The sequence below is a fragment of the Apium graveolens genome, chromosome 8 (assembly GCF_009905375.1).
Source record: "Apium graveolens cultivar Ventura chromosome 8, ASM990537v1, whole genome shotgun sequence".
Lineage (NCBI taxonomy): Eukaryota > Viridiplantae > Streptophyta > Magnoliopsida > Apiales > Apiaceae > Apium > Apium graveolens.
The window spans coordinates 114,743,789-114,761,945 of NC_133654.1; the positions used below are offsets into that span (position 1 = coordinate 114,743,789).

Sequence of the window (18,157 nt, forward strand, 5' to 3'; positions counted from 1 at the left end):
AATCAAGTTTTGACCTTTATTTCTTATGGCCTATTCGGCCTTATTGCAAATACCCACCATAAAATCAATCAAATACTCACTTTAATTCACATAAACACGTATCTCATTCAACAACCCTTAAAGAACCACTCTCCTTTCTTTTAATCATAAAAATCCGAACCATAATCATACATATACAATAAAATTTCTCAAAAATCACACCATACAACTTTAGTTCTAGCATGATCCAATATTTAAACTAGCACCATTTTCTTTATTAACAAATTTCGAACATAAACACCACTCAATCATGGTCATGCAATCAAGTTCTCATTAGTCACTAAGATTTTTAGAAAAAATCAACTCAATTCTCTTTTTAAGCCTAAGACCCATTCGGGTTTATCAAGAAAACACACATGCAAAGATCAATCTTGACATGTAAAGTCTTATATCACATTTTCAACTTGTTTTAAGCCTTAACTTAGTCATTACTCTCATTTTTATCAAGATTTCCGAAGCACAAAGCCAAACATCACCTAATGACTCAACCTTAATCAAATTATTCAATCAACATGCATGCATTCACTTAATCACAAATCAATCTCTTCTAAACCCATTTTCTATTTGGCAAAAATTCAAAATTCATAATCCAAGAACCAAACAATGACATGCATCACTAACTCCTCTTTTAGATCAACATGCAACTCTATTTCTTACTAATTAAACTTAGTTTACACCAAGATCAAGTCACAAAATTCAATTTCCTTTCTTATTAACATAAAAATTCGAACCTAAACTTAGCATGCAACAATAATTCATTCCTTATTAATCAAATCACAATCCATCATTACTTTAAACAAGTTTTACTCAAATCAAACCACTTTAAAGATTAAAACCATTCGACCTTATTCAAAAACAAAACATGCAACTTTATATTCTTACTCCTTGAATCACAAATCATCCTATTTCTTAACATCAATTCATTAAATCATGCAATTAACCACAATCAACCTGATTTCCTTAAAATTATAATGGCCATTCGGCCTTTTTCGATCAAAACACCACATGCAAATATAAAGAATTGATCTTAAGGTTCTAGAGCTCAGTTTTTAACATCATAGCTCACCACCGGTTCACCGGAGTTCATCACCGGTGGCGGTGGCATCTCGGTGGTGCCCTCATTCGAGGGTGTCCAACCATAAGCCCTCGATTTCTTAACCAAAACCAATGCAACAACACCACATGCAATCTAATTTCAGCACGTTAATCACAGAACATGAACTAATCAAGCAAGCCCTCGGTTCTTGGCTCAAAACCGAACCCAAAACACACACACACACTTCGGCATGCAAGCACCAATACACACATGCACATACTTCTACCTACACATAAGTGTTTATCAAGAAGAATTAAGGATGATTGATGAGTATGATCAAGGAAAAAGGAAGGATACCGAGAGAAATTGAAGAGAGAGCCGAGAGAGAGTTGTTCGAGTGAGAGAGAGAGTGAAAGAAAAAGAGGAGAGAAAAGAGTGAGTGCACGGCAAGAAGAAGAAAATGGGGGGGAAGAAAAGGAGTGTTTTATACTCCACCAAATAAGGGTAAAATGGTAATCTACTAACCCCCTTTTAATTTGCATTTTGTTTCTCTTTTTACTTAAATGCAACGAAATCCAAAGTAAAAATATTTCTCTCGCAGAAAGTCAAGAATTATTGAAACTGACATTTTTAACGCGTAGGCCTCGAAATTAGCTTTTTATCCATTACTCATAATAAGAATTTGAGCGAGCGGTTGATTTTATATGAATTTCGCAAACTCGCTTTAATAAATACCTTTTCCACCTAAAATCGATTTAAAAATGCAAAGATCAACAATTAAATTCACTTATCATTTTTAAAAAGTCTCTAAGACCTCTACGAAGATAACAGAACAAATCCCATGTTTTTATCCATCTCAGATAATATTATAAAAATACACGAAGGTTAATTAAACCTTTACTTAAATCATATAATTCCTTTAAAATTCACAAAAATTGACACAGAACATATAATCATGCACACAGTCAAGCAATCACACGCATATAGTCACATAACGACTCAGGTCTGATCATAAATTTATTCTTCTTTAATCTTTATCCTCTTTTACACGTACCGGGTCACGTTCATCCCGACGGCCCGACGCTCAGCGTTTCGATTACGCTTCTCATTATCATTATTGACCGACACGTCACTTAGGACAAAACACTTTACTAACACATTCATTTCATTCAATCACACATAATTCCCCTTTTAATTATTCTTTAACTCTTTAATGGGACGGGTTCCGTTCTACCTGACGGCCCGACAACACAGCTTAACTTCTAAGCTGACTCTTTAAATTGGAACATTTTTATTCACGCTCCTTAACTCTAGTATACAGATAAGACAAATATTCACCGCTTAATCACATAATCTCATCACATAATACATACTTTACTTTCTTAATTACGATGCAAAATTCTCGGTCATTACAATAAATACTTAATATATTGGATCTATCAGTATCTGAGATTTTGAACCTTTAGATGCTGATTTCTTATTGGATTTAGCTTTAGGCTTTGCCTTTAAATTCTCACCAATCTTCTCATTCCCCTTATAACTCCTGTTAGCATTTATAATTGCTTAAGACCTCAAAGACCCTTCTACATCAGTTTGACTGATCTCCTTGATCACGACACCTTTTGTAGGTCTGCTACTAGGAGTATCTTCATAAGGAAAGATAACATCAGTATTTTCTGACTTCAAAGAATTGTATTCTTCCTCCAAAGCCTAAGTTGTTCCATATCAACTCCAGGATTTTCTCTTTCAAATATTATTCTACTCACCTCATAATCAAATGTTTGAATCTTTGTATCATTGTAGAACATATTTGTTTTCTTTCGTTTCACCTTCAGTGTTTATAGATACAGACTTGCTGCAGCACCAGATTCTATCTCCAGAATGTTTTGGTCTTCATCAACATTTATGACTTTCAGAGTTTGAATTGTAGTCACAGTAAGTTATTTATTTTGCTCAGTCTTTGAGACTTGCCTTCCAGATCTCCTCCTTTCTTCACCTTGTCTAGATTGACTAGTGGTTTTAGATGTACCACTAGAACCAATCGGATATGCACCTTGTTTCTTCAAAACAAGCTCCTTCTAACTACCTTGACCATCTCGACCAGGACCATCCTTATCATAAGCATCTTTCAACTGGAGCTGCTTGCATTTAGATTTCAAAAATTTCTCCCCCTTTTTGGCATCATCACCAAGTAGGAGGGAAACTATAAGCTCCTTAGACTATTATACCTCATCCAATTGACTAGACATCTTAGCTTGAGTAGCTTCCAACTGAACTTGGTTGGATTCCATCTTGTCCTGTCTAGCAATGATGGGTGCTAATTGCTTTTGGATCTCCTTGGTTGTGGTTGGCTTTGTTTCAAGAAAAGATTCCTTCAGTTTATCAATTTGAGAATTAGCCTGAGACAAAGTATGCTGTACTGATTTGATCAACATTGTAGAAGCTTTGAGATGTGTCAGAATATCAGGATTTGCAATGCTCTGCCCTGCTCTTTCCAGATGTTTAGAAGCAGTATCAACAGAGATAGGATATGAAACATTCTTCCACTTAGAATTCCATTCTGCATCAGAATACTCTCTACTTTTCTTAGCATCAAGCTCATCTAATCTCCTATTCTTTTCATGTTTAGGCATGTCTTCAGGAAAGAAGAGTTCATCCTTATCAGGATTTAATTCTTCATCGATATCTTCTCTATCATTAGACTGACTTTAATGCACAGATTCTTCATCAGCAACTAGTTCCTAAACAAACTATACTACATCTCCAGCGTTAGTATTTAGCAATTCATCAAATATTGGAGTTGTGTGAGAATTAGATGCTTCAGAAACTGCCATGTCGGAAGAATTTAACTCCAAATCTTTAAGAATAGTGGCCATATGAGGTGGAGCTTCATCATTTATCTGCAAGACCTCAGTACCAGTGGAGTGCAGTGGTGTGATGGGTTCATCTTGAATGGACTGTCGTGCAACTACATCAACAGCAATGACAGGGAAAATAATGGATGATGGAATAATAGATTGAGTGGACTGTCCTTTAGAAAGGAACAGGTTTATTATATTGGATGACATAGAGATGTTAGTGGACTGTAGGAAAGTATCAGACTTAGACCTGCAGGGAAAGTATCAGCATTTGGTACATCGGAGTTTATCTGAGGGTCTACAGACTGTTGTTCAGAAGTTGTATCTTTAATACTCTATGCACCTGAATTTTTTTTCAATAAAAGTACTTAAATCTCTAAATTCTTTTAAAGTAGTCTCACTACTTCTCACACCACTCATCTCATGACTTTTAAGAGTCAGAGTTTCCTCGCAAGGATTAACTAAATCTTGACACTCATTTACGTCTCATTTTCCAAAGTAAGGATCATGCCTCTCTTTTATTCTATTTTTCTCTAAATCTTTTCTCTCATTCTCACATTAAAGGCTCAAATTATTTTGTCCTACAGAAATAAGAGGTGGCTGAGAAGAGTTGTATGTGATCATATGACTAGAGGTACTCATTTGTAAAGGTCTAATCACATTCATTGAAAGAGATGTATCCTAAGTCCAATCATGTATGATGATTTAGGAATAACTTTTATGTAATCTGTTTTGATTTCATTGATATTAATAAAAGACTTGTTTTGTTTTTATTGCGGGCTTTATCTATTTAAGTGTTTAAATAAGATATACCATAGTTTAGAGTAAAGCTTTTTATGGATTATGATGAGATCATAATAATGAGACCTAAAAGATGATAACTCTAAACTTAAATATTTCCTGGTCGTAGGATTACTAACTGGTAATTAGTAATCCGCAAAGATCGGTACATACTATGCTTGCTTCATTATGAAGGATGTCTGTTCTCATAGACATTTGTGTGGTGACACTATAGCTAGTATGTAGGTGCTTATTATTGAATAAGTTCACTGAACATGACTCACACAGCTGAACAACTGATGGAGTTCACTCACGTGTCAGCAGTTGTTCACATAGTGATAGTTGTACAAGTATCCTTAGACTTGAGGTCATCATAGTCATCTTGTGTACACTGAACTATGCTTTGGTTTAGTTCTTAGTCTCCAGGGACAATTATAAGGGCTCTACTGGGTATAGGAATTTGTACACGAAGATAGTGTATGATCAATAAAGGATCTACCCCTTCCGGTGAAGGAAGAGAATGTTCAATGCTGATCCACTTATGCTAGTTCAGGAATCTCTGGCCAGAGTGAATGAAATTAGAAAGGAGTTTCTAATTTACATTAAATAGAACTAAGCATAGTGAATGGGAAAGCAAATGATTAAATAAGATAGGCTTGACACAAGTTCCCTGCCTTGTATTTAATCGTGACATTGCAGGGTAGAAGGAATTAATTGTACGGTAACTACTCACTGAATAGGTTCTTGGCATTCTAAGCAGTGAATTCGTATTATCCGGATAGTCGCGATATGTTGAGAAGTATCCCTCACGATCTAGAATAAATATGATTAATTAATTAATCATATTTAATGAATTAGAGAATTTATACAAATAATGATAAAATAGTTTTATTATTATTTATTTTTACTACCGGCTTAATATTGAACCTACAGAGTCACACCATAAAAGAGAATGATTTAATGGTGGAGGAATTAATTAATAATGGCTGGTAATTATTTATTTGTGAAATAAATAATTAATTGGAAAATTTAATAATTGATTAAATGAGATTTAATTGATTATAAATTAATTAAGAAAAGTTCTTAATATTATTAATTAAGAATTTAATTTTGGAAATTAAATCAAGTGAGAGAATTATTTTTCTAAAGTGTTTAGAAAAGGGATTAATGATTAAAAGGTGTTTTAATTATTAGTTAATTGCTTAATAAGAATAATCAATTAAAGGGTTAATAATAATAATATTTTATGGAAAATTTTCAGCTGAAAATTTTGCCTATAAATATACTATTATAAACCCTATTTGCCTCAACCCAAATAATTAACTCTAATTCTAAAGTAGAACAAGAGGGAGGCAACTAATTCTCTCAACCTCTTCCTCCTACATTACATCGTTTTCTTGGTGGATACCGGTGGAGTGCTTCACACTTGAGGAGCAGCTGCTAAGGATCTCCGTTCATCATTTCTGGATCGCCATTAAAGACCTCCATATTTCCATTAACGTAAAGCTTCTTAAGGTAAACATACTGAACTACGAATTAAATATTATTTTTCGCATGGATCCTGCGGAGGGTTTCGTTTTTTTTAAGATTTATATTTATATTTTCGTTGCGTTTATGTGCTAAAAACCCTTCATTCATGTCATCAAGATTTATAGTACATGCTGATAATACAGAATCAATATTTAAAGTAAATGCTGATAAAGATAAATCGGTATTTATACTTTGAGCTTCAAAAGGATCAGAATCTTTGTAGACATCCAAGGGTGGAACTGAGACAAACACCAGCTGAAGGAACAATAGCTGGGACGACCCAAATAATCTCATCGGTGGTGGAGATACCCCCGCACTCAACCTATGCCTCTACTCAAGGAGGGATCTCAATAGGGGGATTTGAAGTCCATCCACAAGGGACGAATCCCCCGACTCCTCAAGGGACGAATCCCCAAGTTTAGCAGCTACATGCACCTGTGAATCCTTAACTTGTTGGGTATGAGTACTCAATGATCGTGGCCACTAACCCCCTTTACGGGATGCCCCTATACCTCGAGGTTGGAGGAAGTAGACACTCTAACCGGATTGAAGCACAAGGGTGGACGCCTTAATATATACGTGGTTTGGCTCCTATCCCAGAGGGTCGAGAGTTCTCTGGACCCTATTCTGACAGAGATTCTAAATCATCGGACGGCGAGATCGCTCCGAGGAGGAGGCATGCTGATAAAGAACCAATTCCTATTACCAACCAGCGGCCCAAGAGCGCTCAAGGGACGAATCTCCAAGATGTTCAGGAAAGCATCAAAGCTCATGAAGAGGAGATCCAAAGGCTGAAGTGCAACCTCGAGGTATGCTTGACCTCAAGACCCCCACTTGCTGCGAGGCAAAGAGATTTTCCTCCAATCATAAACCTGTATGGTCCAATATGAAGAAGGGATATTGCCCCGAGGGCTGATCCAAGTGATTTAATGCCCCTAGGGGCTCCTCATATCCAACTTCACCATTCACTGAAGAGATAATGAATGCCCACATCTCAAGTAAATTTAAGATGCCCATTATCAAATCATATGATGGTATTGGTGACCCGGCTAATCATGTCATGACGTTCTCTAACGCCCTGTTGTTACAGCCCGTGAACGATGTCGTTAAGTGTCGGGCCTTTCCTCAAACTCTAACGGGGATGGCTCAAAGGTGGTACAGGCGGCTACCCTTAAACTCAATTGGATCTTTTAAGGATTTAAGCCGAGCCTTCATCAAACAATTTATTAGTGGCAGAGTGCATGAGAAAATTTTTGCCTCCCTTATGAGTATTGTTCAAGTTATAAAGAAGTCCCTAAGAGACTATATGAATCATCTCACAAAGGAAGCCTTGAAGGTCCAAGATCTTGGCGACAAGGTAGTTATGATAGCACAGCAGTAACGGCCTGAAGATGAGTTCTTCAAGATGTCCTTAGCTAAGCGTCATCCTGAAAGCATATTGCAACACTAAAATAGGGTCGGGAAGTATATCAAGGTGGAGAAGAGTATGAATAAGACGGTGGTGAACAACGAGCCTACTGGTGGTAAGAAGTGAAAGATTGATCATGAATACATCGCCAAGGAAAAGTATCCTAGAGTTGAGAAGGACGTTAACTCAACCCCGAAGAAGGGAGGGCCTGGACAAAAGTTAACCGAATATGCTAGGCTGAATGCTCCTAGGAGCCAGATCTTGATGGAAATTGAAAAATATAGGGATGTTCGTTGGCCTAAACCCCTGAAGGCTGATCTCGCAAAGCTAAATAAAAGAAAATATTGTAGATTCCATAAAGACGCTGGTCATGACACCGATGAGTGCCAACAACTGAAGGATGAAATCGAATTCTTAATTCGGAAAGGAAGATTGAGTAAGTATACTGGATATGGGGAGAAAGGACAAAGAAATAATAACGGAAGAAGGAATTTTGATGATCGTAGGAGGGATCAAGATGATCAGGGGTGAAACCCTCAACCCCGAGGACCCGTGATAAACACGATATTTGAAGGATCGACTGCTGCTGGATCATCTAAAAACTCAAGGAAAGCTTATGCTAGAGAAGTCATGCACATAGTGGGGGAAGCTTCAAAAAGGGCCAGGACAGGAGTATCAATGGTATTTGATGATTTTGACTTGGAAGCAGTTAAGTTTCCCCATAATGATCCCCTAGTCATAACACCCATATAGGGAACAGCCCGGTAAAAAGAGTCCTTGTAGATATCGGTGGCCATTTTACTCTATGATAGCTTCATAAGGATAGGTTACAATGATTCTCAATTAACCCCAAATGACATGCCGATATATGGTTTCGCTGGAGTCGAGTGCCCCGTGGAAGGAATAATTAAGCTACCAATGGGTCAGGAGCCAAGACAAGCCACACAGATGCTAAACTTTATGGTAGTAAAGATTGGGTCAACATATAATGCGATCATGGGAAGGGCAGGTATACATGCCATCAAGGCAGTCCCCTCGTCTTATCTTTCGTGATTAAGTTTCCAAATAGAGATGGAATAGGAGAAGAAAGGGGAGACCAGAAGATGGCCAGAAGCTGTTATGTAGTCTCGCTAAGGGTAGATGAAGTAGGAGGGCAGGTCTTGCCTGAAGATCTGGACATCCGTGAGAATGATGAGAAATGAGGGAAGCCTGCAGAAGACTTGATCCCGGTTCCTTTGGCTTCCGAGGACCCCGAAAAAGTAACTTTCATTGGAGCATCATTGGAGGAGCCCCTTAGAGGGAAGTTAGTAAGGTTCTTGCAAGAGAATAATGATGTGTTTGCGTGGTCGACAGCAGATAAGCCCGGTATAAACCCAGAATTGATCACCCACAAGTTGAATGTGGATCTTAATCGGAAGACCGTGAAGCAAAAGAAAAGGAATTTTTGCCCCTGAAAGGCAGGAAGCCATCAAGAAAGAAGTGGAGCAGCTCTTAGAGGTTGGTTTCATTAAAGAGATACAATTTCCAGAATGTTTAGCAAATCCTGTAATGGTAAAGAAGACTAATGGAAAATGGAGAATATGTATGGATTTCACTGATCTAAATGATGCATGCCCAAAGGATTGTTTCCCGCTGCCAAGGATAGATTCTCTGATAGATGCAACTACAAATCACGAGATTCTAAGCTTTATGGATGGGTTCAGTGGTTACAATCAGATCAAGATGTATGATAAGCGTGCACTTTATCTTAAAATTATCCATATACTTCGGTTATTTTGTATTGACTTGGATTTTTATTTAATAAATATTAATATTTTATTATAGGTATCAAGGAGTTATAATAAAGGAAGGCTTGGAGTTTACAAAATCAGATTTGGAGTTTAATTTGATTTAAAATCGGATTTTATGGGGCAGCTGCGCAGTCTACACTGTTTGGGCCATATATGGAGTTCTAGAAGTCCGATTCTGACCATTCAATAGCCCATGGAAAGCTTATGAGAAGAGTTTTATTTCAGAAGTGTTCTTGAATTCAAGTTCTAGCCGAATCAGCCAAGAATTAGAGCTCAACAGTCAACTACGAATTTCCACTTTCTTAATATTCGATTCTAATTAGAAAATCTCCTGGTATTTGCTTTAATTCACTAAAAATACTATTATCAGATATTGTTAGATTAGAATATATCAGACCTAATACAAATAGAGGAGGGAAGAGACAAGGCGTCACATAAGAAAGGAGGAGAAGAAGCCATCAATGAAGAAGAATTCAACCATTGGAGACATTAAATTGGTTTTGTTTTCTCTTATATGTTACATATCTCTTCTTATGAATATGTGTTGGTTATCTTGGGATTATTTCGATATGTTGATTATGAACTAAACTTATATAAGTTAGGATTTTTATGGAACCCTAGTATGGAATTATTGGTTTTTCTATAAGAATACTATATGTAGTTTGGAGTTTATTCATTCAAGTGCTTTTCATGCTAATACTTTCTATTTTCTGATCAACTTTAGTAGGTTCACGAGTTAATTATAATACTGAGAGGGTTATAGTTAATTGACATAATACTTGAATGGTGCATGCTTATATCTTTTGATTATAATATTGTTACGGTATAGACATATATTGTGACATGCATAGCTTTGTGAATTGGTGCTTAAATAAATTCTGAAGAGTAAATTTGCATAGACATATGTTAGTTTATTTTATAGGAATTATACCGTAATGACACCGAGAGGAACCTACGACCATCGAATTCTAGCTTGTGAGTTGTGATCTTGTTGTAGTATTACACTGCTTTATTACCGACATGAACATATTAAGGGGAAGCAATTATCTTGACTCATCTTTTTGTATCTAAACTTATCTATATCTCTTTGCTGGTACAGAATTAGTTTATTAATTTACTTTAAATAATTAATTTAATTAGAAAAAACCCAAAATCAATTCTTGTGTTCTACAACCCAATTGTGGGATATTATTTGCAATTTACAGAAATATATGGTTCTTGAGGAACGATATCTTGTATTCACTACTATATTACTTGTTTGTGATTGTGTACACTTGCACATCAATATTTTACGCAACAATGCATAAGAGTGATATCCCAAAGGTATCATTCATCACTAATTTTGATGTTTTTTGTACTCTTGTTATGGCATGTGGTCTCAAGAATGCAGGAGCTACCTATCAAAGGTTGGTAAATAAGATTTTTAAAGATCTTACATGGAAAACTATGGAACTATATGTAGATGACATGTTAGTCAAGATTCTTGTGAAGACTGACCACATAACCCATTTGAGGAAAGCTTTTGAGGTCCTCGGATACCACAAAATGATGTTAAATCCTGCAAAGTGTGCTTTCGGAGCGGGATCTAGAAAAAATTTAGGATTGATGGTATCAAAAAGAGGAATTGAGGCCAACCTGGACAAGATAAATGCCATCTTAGATATGGAGCCTCCACGTTCTGTAAAGGATGTTCGAAAACTCACTGGGAGAGTTACAGCTTTAGGTTGATTCATCTCCAAGTCTGGGGATAAGTGTTTGCCCTTCTTCAAGGCTTTGAATAAGGTGAAAGATTTTGCATGGACAGAAGAAAGCCATGCGGCATTTGAGGAGCTGAAGAAATACATGGTTCAAACACCACTGTTGGCCAAACCATTTCTTAACGAAACTTTGTACTTATATTTGGCCATTTCAGAAAATGCCTTAAGGGCCATATTGGTTAAGGAGGAGCTTAAAATATAGAAACCCGTATATTATGTCAGTAAGATTCTGTACGGGGCTGAGCTGAATTATTCAACTATTAAAAAGTTTGCTTTAGCATTGGTGATGGCCTCAAGGAAGTGGTGTCCTTACTTCCAAGCTCATAAGATTGAGGTACTAACAAATAAGCCTTTGAGAAACATCATTCACATTCCTAAATCCAGTGGAAGATTAACTAAATGGGCCATTGAGCTGGGAGAATTCGACAGAAAGTATAAGCCATGAACGGCGATAAAAGCCCAGGCCTTGGCTGACTTCCTGGTTGAATGTACCATCCCCAACCACGAAGTCGGGGGCATGAAGATATTGTACCTCGGGACATGGAGGAAAAAAAGGAGAATGAAAGAGAACGGAACAAGGATAAGGAATTCTGGGTTCTCTATTTTGATGGAGTATCAAAAAAAAAGTGAAGTAGGGCTAGTTTTACAAAGCCTGATGGATTCTTGATTGAATATGCTATGAAGTTAGATTTTCCAACTACAAATAATAAAGCTTAGTATGAAGCTCTGATAGCTGGCCTTGGCCTAGCAGGAACGTTGAGAGTTAAAAACTTGAAAGTTTGTGGAGATTCAAAACTTGTAATATCCCAGGTCAAGGAAGAGTTTGAAGCAAGAGACGAAAAAATGGTAAAGTATGTACGCCTGGTGAGAGCTGTGATGACCCTATTCGATGAGTGCCATGTCGAGCACATTTCAAGAGAAGAAAATGCTAAGGCTGATGCATTATCCAAGTCCGCCTTGTCAGAGGTAGAAGAAAGTTCTGGGAGCGTTTATTTTCGTGTTTTGACAACCGCAACATTGATGTTAAGCTTGTTGCCCCTATAGGGCTTGGAAAATCATGGATATATCCTATTAAGGCCCAAATCCAAAATGGTTGGCTCCCGACTAACGTGAAGGAAGCACGAAAGTTGGTTGTACGTGCACTGAGGTACTATTTGATTGACGAAATTTTATACAAGAGATCTTATGTAGTTCCCTACCTGAGATGCCTTAGGCCCGATGAGGCACGTTTGGCCCTCGAAGAAGTACATGAAGGTATTTTTGGACAACGCTTGGGGGGCAGGGCCTTAGCCCAAAAAATTACTCGTTTAGGCTTCTACTGTCCAGAAATGTTGGCTGATGCCAAAGAATATGTGAAGACATGTGATCGCTGTCAGAAACATACCTATATAGTAAGGCAGCCACCCAAAATACTTAATTCCATAAACTCCCCAATCCCATTTGCTATGTTGGGAATGGATATTCTTGGGCCTTTCCAGATGGCTACTACTCAAAGAAAGTTCTTGATTATGGAAATTGAGTACTTCACTAAGTGGATCAAAGCCAAGCCTTTAGCCAAGATTACAACCAAGCAAGTTGCACCAATTCTTGTGGAAAAACATCATGTGCAGATATGGAATTCCTCGCATCTTGGTTACTGAAAATGGAACACAATTCAATAGTAAGGAATTTTGGAAGTATTGTGAGGAGAATGAAATTGAGTTGCGATTCACTTCCGTAACTCATCCTCAAGCCAATTCCGTAGCTCATCCTCAAGCCAATGGGCAAGCAGATGTGGCAAATCGAATTATTCTGGATGGATTAAAAAAGAGGATTGAAAATTCCAGGAGTAACTGGGTAGATGAGATATTGCCGATACTTTGGGCTTATAGAACCACTTGCAAAGTCACAACAGGAGCAACACCATTTATGTTAGCATGTGGAGCAGAAGCGGTCGTACCGGTACGGATATCGCATTCGTCCCCAAGAATCCAAGCATTCAACGCTGAGGAAAATGAGGAGGGTCAAAGACTAGCCCTGGATTTAATAGATAAAGTGTGAGATAAAGCCCATGCAAAGATTGTAGAGTATCAGAAAAAGGCCTCTTGTTATTACAACTTGAGGGTAAAAGAAAGGTTCTTTAATCAAGGAGAACTGGTCTTAAGAAAGGTTGAAGCATCAGGAGTTGGGAAGAAAGGAAAACTTGCCCCAAATTGGGAAGGGCCATACAAGGTTAAGAGCGTTCAAGAAAGAGGATCTTACAATTTAGAGACTATGGAAGGAGAAGAAATACCAAGGACTTAGCATGCTCAAAATCTAAAGATCTATTATATATAGCTCATCGAAAAGGAAGTGTTTTCTCATTAAAGCAGCAACAAGGTTCAAAAGCACCATGAAGCTTTGTTCGCTTAGGATCTATATTCAAGTTTTTTAAGTCATTTCGACTCTTTTAGGATCTATATTCCAGTTTGTTAAGTCATTTCGAGTCTTTAGGATTTATATTCCGCTTGATAATTATTGAGATTTGACCCATTTATAAAAGGTCTTAAAAGACCACAATATGAGTTGAATACTAAGCTTTGAAAATACAAGTTAAACTCTTGAGTTGAACTATTACTTTATCAAAGACTTAAATGGAAGGCTATGTATAACAAGCAAGTAAAGAAGGAAGAGGATTATAAAATATTTGAGAAGTGCAAGTAATGGAAGTAACATAAATAAACCCGGAAGGGTATTAAGTTCAACATACAACAAGATGATACAGAAAGACATGAAAGGCTAAGTAAAAGCTCTACTCATCCCTTGTAGAGTCATCATTGTCCTTCTCCGCCTTATTGCCCCATTCCTCTGCATCAGCGAAAGTCTCTACATGTTTTGCTGGAGATGATGGAGGAGAAGTAATGCTAGGATCAAGGATGCGATCTTCCTGCATGGGAGAGTTAAAGAGAGCGTCCAAACTATCCTCAGTCTCTGGCTGCTCAGGGCTGATGAAATCCTTGGCCTCTATTAAGCCAACATGCTTCTCCATCATCGCCTTCACCGCAGCATCCCATCCTTGCGTGAACTGGATAGGATAAAGACCCTCATCATGTATCTCCATTAATTCTTTGAACTTCTAGGAGTCTATGTACTCGTCGATGAGAGTCTCTTTGTCACTCTGAAGCTTTACCTGCTCAGCATGGGCCTTGGATAGCTCCTCGCCCTTGTTCTTCAGCTTTTTATCAAAGGTCTCAGCCATCTCCTTCCATGTGTTCATCTCCTTCTCAAACTCATCAGATTTACCTTTCCAGGACTTGGCATAGTGGAGTGCAGCCTGGATGAAGGCAATACTATACAAAAGGAGGAAAATTCAGTAAAGGGCAATAACAAAAAGGGAAATATAAAAGAGAGAGAGAAAAGGGGATAAGGTTTACCGAAGCTTGGGCCTAAGAACCCAGATGCTCAATTAACTCAATATCACTCCCCGTAACAATATATGTGTAGTCCTGGGGAGTGATAGAGTGGAAAGACTAGTCTTTCGCGTGTTTGGTGGACCCAACCACCGTGTCGCCTCTCCTAAAGCCCCAGTTGGGCATGTAAGCATGCCCCTTGATGGGAGGATCCACGTCATTTCCAGGAAAACCTCGAGAACATGTGGCTTTAAGAATGAAGGGCCATCAGGTTTCCCCCTTGGGTCCTTGTCGAGTTTGGCCCTCTTTTGGCGGGCCGATTCGCCCTCCTTGGGTCGATTGATGTGGTTAATGGCCTCACAAGCTGAAACATAAACATCGAAACCCATGAGTAATTGAGTCATAATAAAGTTTTTTTGAAAAAAAAAAGAAACAAAGGAAAAATGCATATAAAGTTACCCTTATCAGTGGCCTGAGAAAGTCCAACTTTCTTCAAAGAAAACTCCTCTAAAAGAGTTCAAGTATCTGTTTGGTTTATATTCGCAGTAAGACCTTGATACGCGACCTCCTCCTCATCGGTTAGTCTAATACTACCTCGGATACCGTCAACTACTTTGCAAAAGGGCTTGCGGAATAAAGTAGCCCAATCGCCTCCAGCCCATGTCAACCTAACAAACTCATCTCTCCATTTTGGGTTGTTTTCAACAATGGAGTTACCATAAAAAATATGAGGACACCTGGGCCTTTGGCGGATTAAAACCTAGTCCGGTTAGGTTAAAGTGCTGTTATAAAATTGGAATATATTTTTTTAAAAAGAGGAACATAAAGGAGGAAATTATTTCTAAGCACTACACCATAGATTGATTCTTGTTACAGTTCAACAAAACTGTGTCTCTCTATATCATATTTGATGTTGCTATAGGCCAAAAAAAGGCTATAGTAACACATTTACTATGTTAAGCTACCTATAGGTATCTATAGCAACATTAATAGGACCCTACTCTAACATACCATTTTTAATTACTATAGAATGATATAGCAACATTTATAGGATCTTACAGCAACATATTTACCGTATTACAATAGTTGTTTTGATTTTTTGTAAATGAGTGGACCCACACCTTGACCCGACAAACATGGGGCATGCATTTATATGGGGCCCACATAAATAATTTTTAATAATTTATATCCAGTAGTTTGTTTTTGCTTATTTTCAATTTAACCATAGATATAATAATAAATGACAAATTTAATACAATTTTCATTTAGTACCAAATCTCAATACTACAATTTACATTTCCATATGATTCAAAAACAACAAATTCCTAAAAATCCAAACAAGTGTAACTCAAATAGCTACAACTTAGATACACAAATTAACCTAAAAAGGCTTAATATACTAGTTGTAAGTCTTGCCGTTTCCCTTATGCACCTTCCTGATGATCGTCTTTATTTTATCAATATCAAGCCTCATAACTATGTGCCTGTCGTGCAACTCAGCAACTCCGTTTATAAATGGATTAAAGAGCATCATATCCTGGTCACACAACAAAAGAAATCCAAGTGATTATCAGAAATTTGAACAATGGACGTAATGAATATGAGCATCTTCGGAGTGTCTACATACATTTTACACTGCAAGGGCTATATGTAAATATGAGTTAAACACATTACATGTCTTCTAAAACGTAAAGAAGTTAAATTTCTGTACATCTTTCAACAGATTATTTACCATGCAGGAAAAGTTGAACCTAAGAATAGATGGAATAAAAAAGAAAATTCTGAGAGCAGGATAGACATGTGCATAATGTGACAATATCAGCTGATTACCATATTCAATATTTCAATCAATAAAACAAAAAAATATACTACATCATTGTAAGATTAAAACAGAACCTAGGAAACTTATGATTAGTAGTTGTGAACCATAAATCATCTTACTTTCAGGATGTTCACCTGATGACCAATTCTTATTATTTGTATGTGAATGTCCCTCAGCTATACTATACCAAGCCATAACTAGCTAAAATTTCAAAAATCCAGCTACAGTACTCTTACTGTGTATTTCTTCCTCGCATAGATTAAGACTCTTCAGAGGTTAAAGAATTACCCACAACTAGGTAACGATTAAAAGCATGCAGTTATTCATAAATAGATAGTGATGCTTTTTTATATTCCTATTGTCCAGATGTGAATCACTATAATAGGTTTTAAGAAGGACACGAATGCAACTGGAGAAAGAACTTTCATTAGAAGACATTCGAGTGATAGAAGATTTGTCGGCTTACAACATATTATTCATTTAGAGATCACAAAATATTTGCCCTAGCTTTAGGATCCTCATCTTCTCAATGGAAAATTTTGATTAATGATCAGATGGCTTGTTTTCCTGTCAATTGGTGACTGCAGTGTTAGTCATTGCTGCACAATGACTGTTTTTGATAACTCAGTTTTTGATCTATCTAGAGGACTGTTTTGCTAATATAAACTGTTTTGCCAAGTGCATAACCTTTTTATAGTCACGATATTGTTAGTAATTGCATAGTTTATAATCTAATAAACAACACATTATAGCTATAATTAGTTAAAGTCACGACTCATGAGTGGATACAGAATAGATTACCTTCATGAGCTTAACATAATAATATTCCGATCGACATGTTCTCGGATATCTCTCTGCCACATAAAGCAATTGGGGAACAGAGATGTACATCCATGTCCGAGACACCAAAAAAAATGCTTTCAGCAGTTTATCAATAATATTGTATATACTGTATCCGATACAAATGCTCCACAATAATTCCAAACTCACCTAAATATCGCAAATCGAAACATTTCCAAACTCCCCTAAATATCACAAATCACAAGGTCAATTCATAAAAATATTCACAAAAAATCATAATTAATTCAATCAAACCATAAATTTCACCATAAATACACAGTAAATCAGTATCGTTATGGAGATATAGCGAAAGAGAGAGAGAGAGGTGAGAGAAACAGGGAGATAGATTGACAGAGAAGAGAGAGTGAGAGAGACGGAGAGATGGATTCAGCGAAAGAGAGCCAGTGAGAGATAGATAGAAAATAAAATATGGCTTACGCATATGCAGTTTAATTTGAAGACAGAAGAGAGCTTGTACCTCAAGATCGAATACAAACTTAGCTTGAAATCGGCAGAGAGCGTGAACCCAGATCTTTATCGAACCGTAATTGAAAACCGCCTGAAGTCCTTGAAATTTGTTGCTCTAACCCTTAAAATCCTTGAATCCGTTATTCGAATTTGTTGCTTTATCCAACCCGAACCCGTTGCTCGATGAACCGGTTAAAATCCCCTATAATTTGAGAGCGAGGGAGGGAAGTAATTTCCCCGTATTGACTTCTTGAAAGATATTTTCTTTGTTTGACTTTCTGGCATGAATCGCATAAATCATCACGAATAAATACTGCATTGTATAATCCTTTTACAAGATATTTCTTCACAAGTTTATTGATACCGTTAAAAATGAGATGAGAAAGTCTTTTATGTCAGTGAGATGAGAAAGTCTTTTATGTCAATTCCAGTTGTCTTTCATGGATGCTCTACTAAGTAGA

General features: G+C 37.0%; 2 protein-coding genes and 1 long non-coding RNA gene across 3 annotated transcripts; 2 read left to right on the top strand and 1 right to left on the bottom strand.

The window, feature by feature from the left end:
- The first annotated feature begins 7,252 nt into the window (after window positions 1-7,252).
- On the top strand, window positions 7,253-8,182 carry LOC141679873 (uncharacterized). Its single transcript, XM_074486246.1, has 2 exons — window positions 7,253-7,600; window positions 7,805-8,182. The coding sequence occupies exons 1-2, from the start codon at window positions 7,253-7,255 to the stop codon at window positions 8,180-8,182; spliced, it is 726 nt and encodes a 241-aa protein (XP_074342347.1).
- Window positions 8,183-12,041: 3,859 nt separating this feature from the next.
- LOC141679874 (uncharacterized) lies at window positions 12,042-13,238 on the top strand. The gene is made up of 3 exons (XM_074486247.1): window positions 12,042-12,164; window positions 12,227-12,345; window positions 12,809-13,238. Exons 1-3 carry the CDS (start codon window positions 12,042-12,044, stop codon window positions 13,236-13,238), a joined length of 672 nt encoding a protein of 223 aa, XP_074342348.1.
- Window positions 13,239-15,807: 2,569 nt separating this feature from the next.
- On the bottom strand, window positions 15,808-17,943 carry LOC141678481 (uncharacterized). The gene is made up of 3 exons (XR_012557769.1): window positions 17,707-17,943; window positions 17,190-17,413; window positions 15,808-16,103 (listed from the first exon to the last, which is right to left on the bottom strand). It is a non-coding gene; the product is annotated as an uncharacterized LOC141678481 (long non-coding RNA).
- Between the last annotated feature and the right edge of the window lie 214 nt (window positions 17,944-18,157).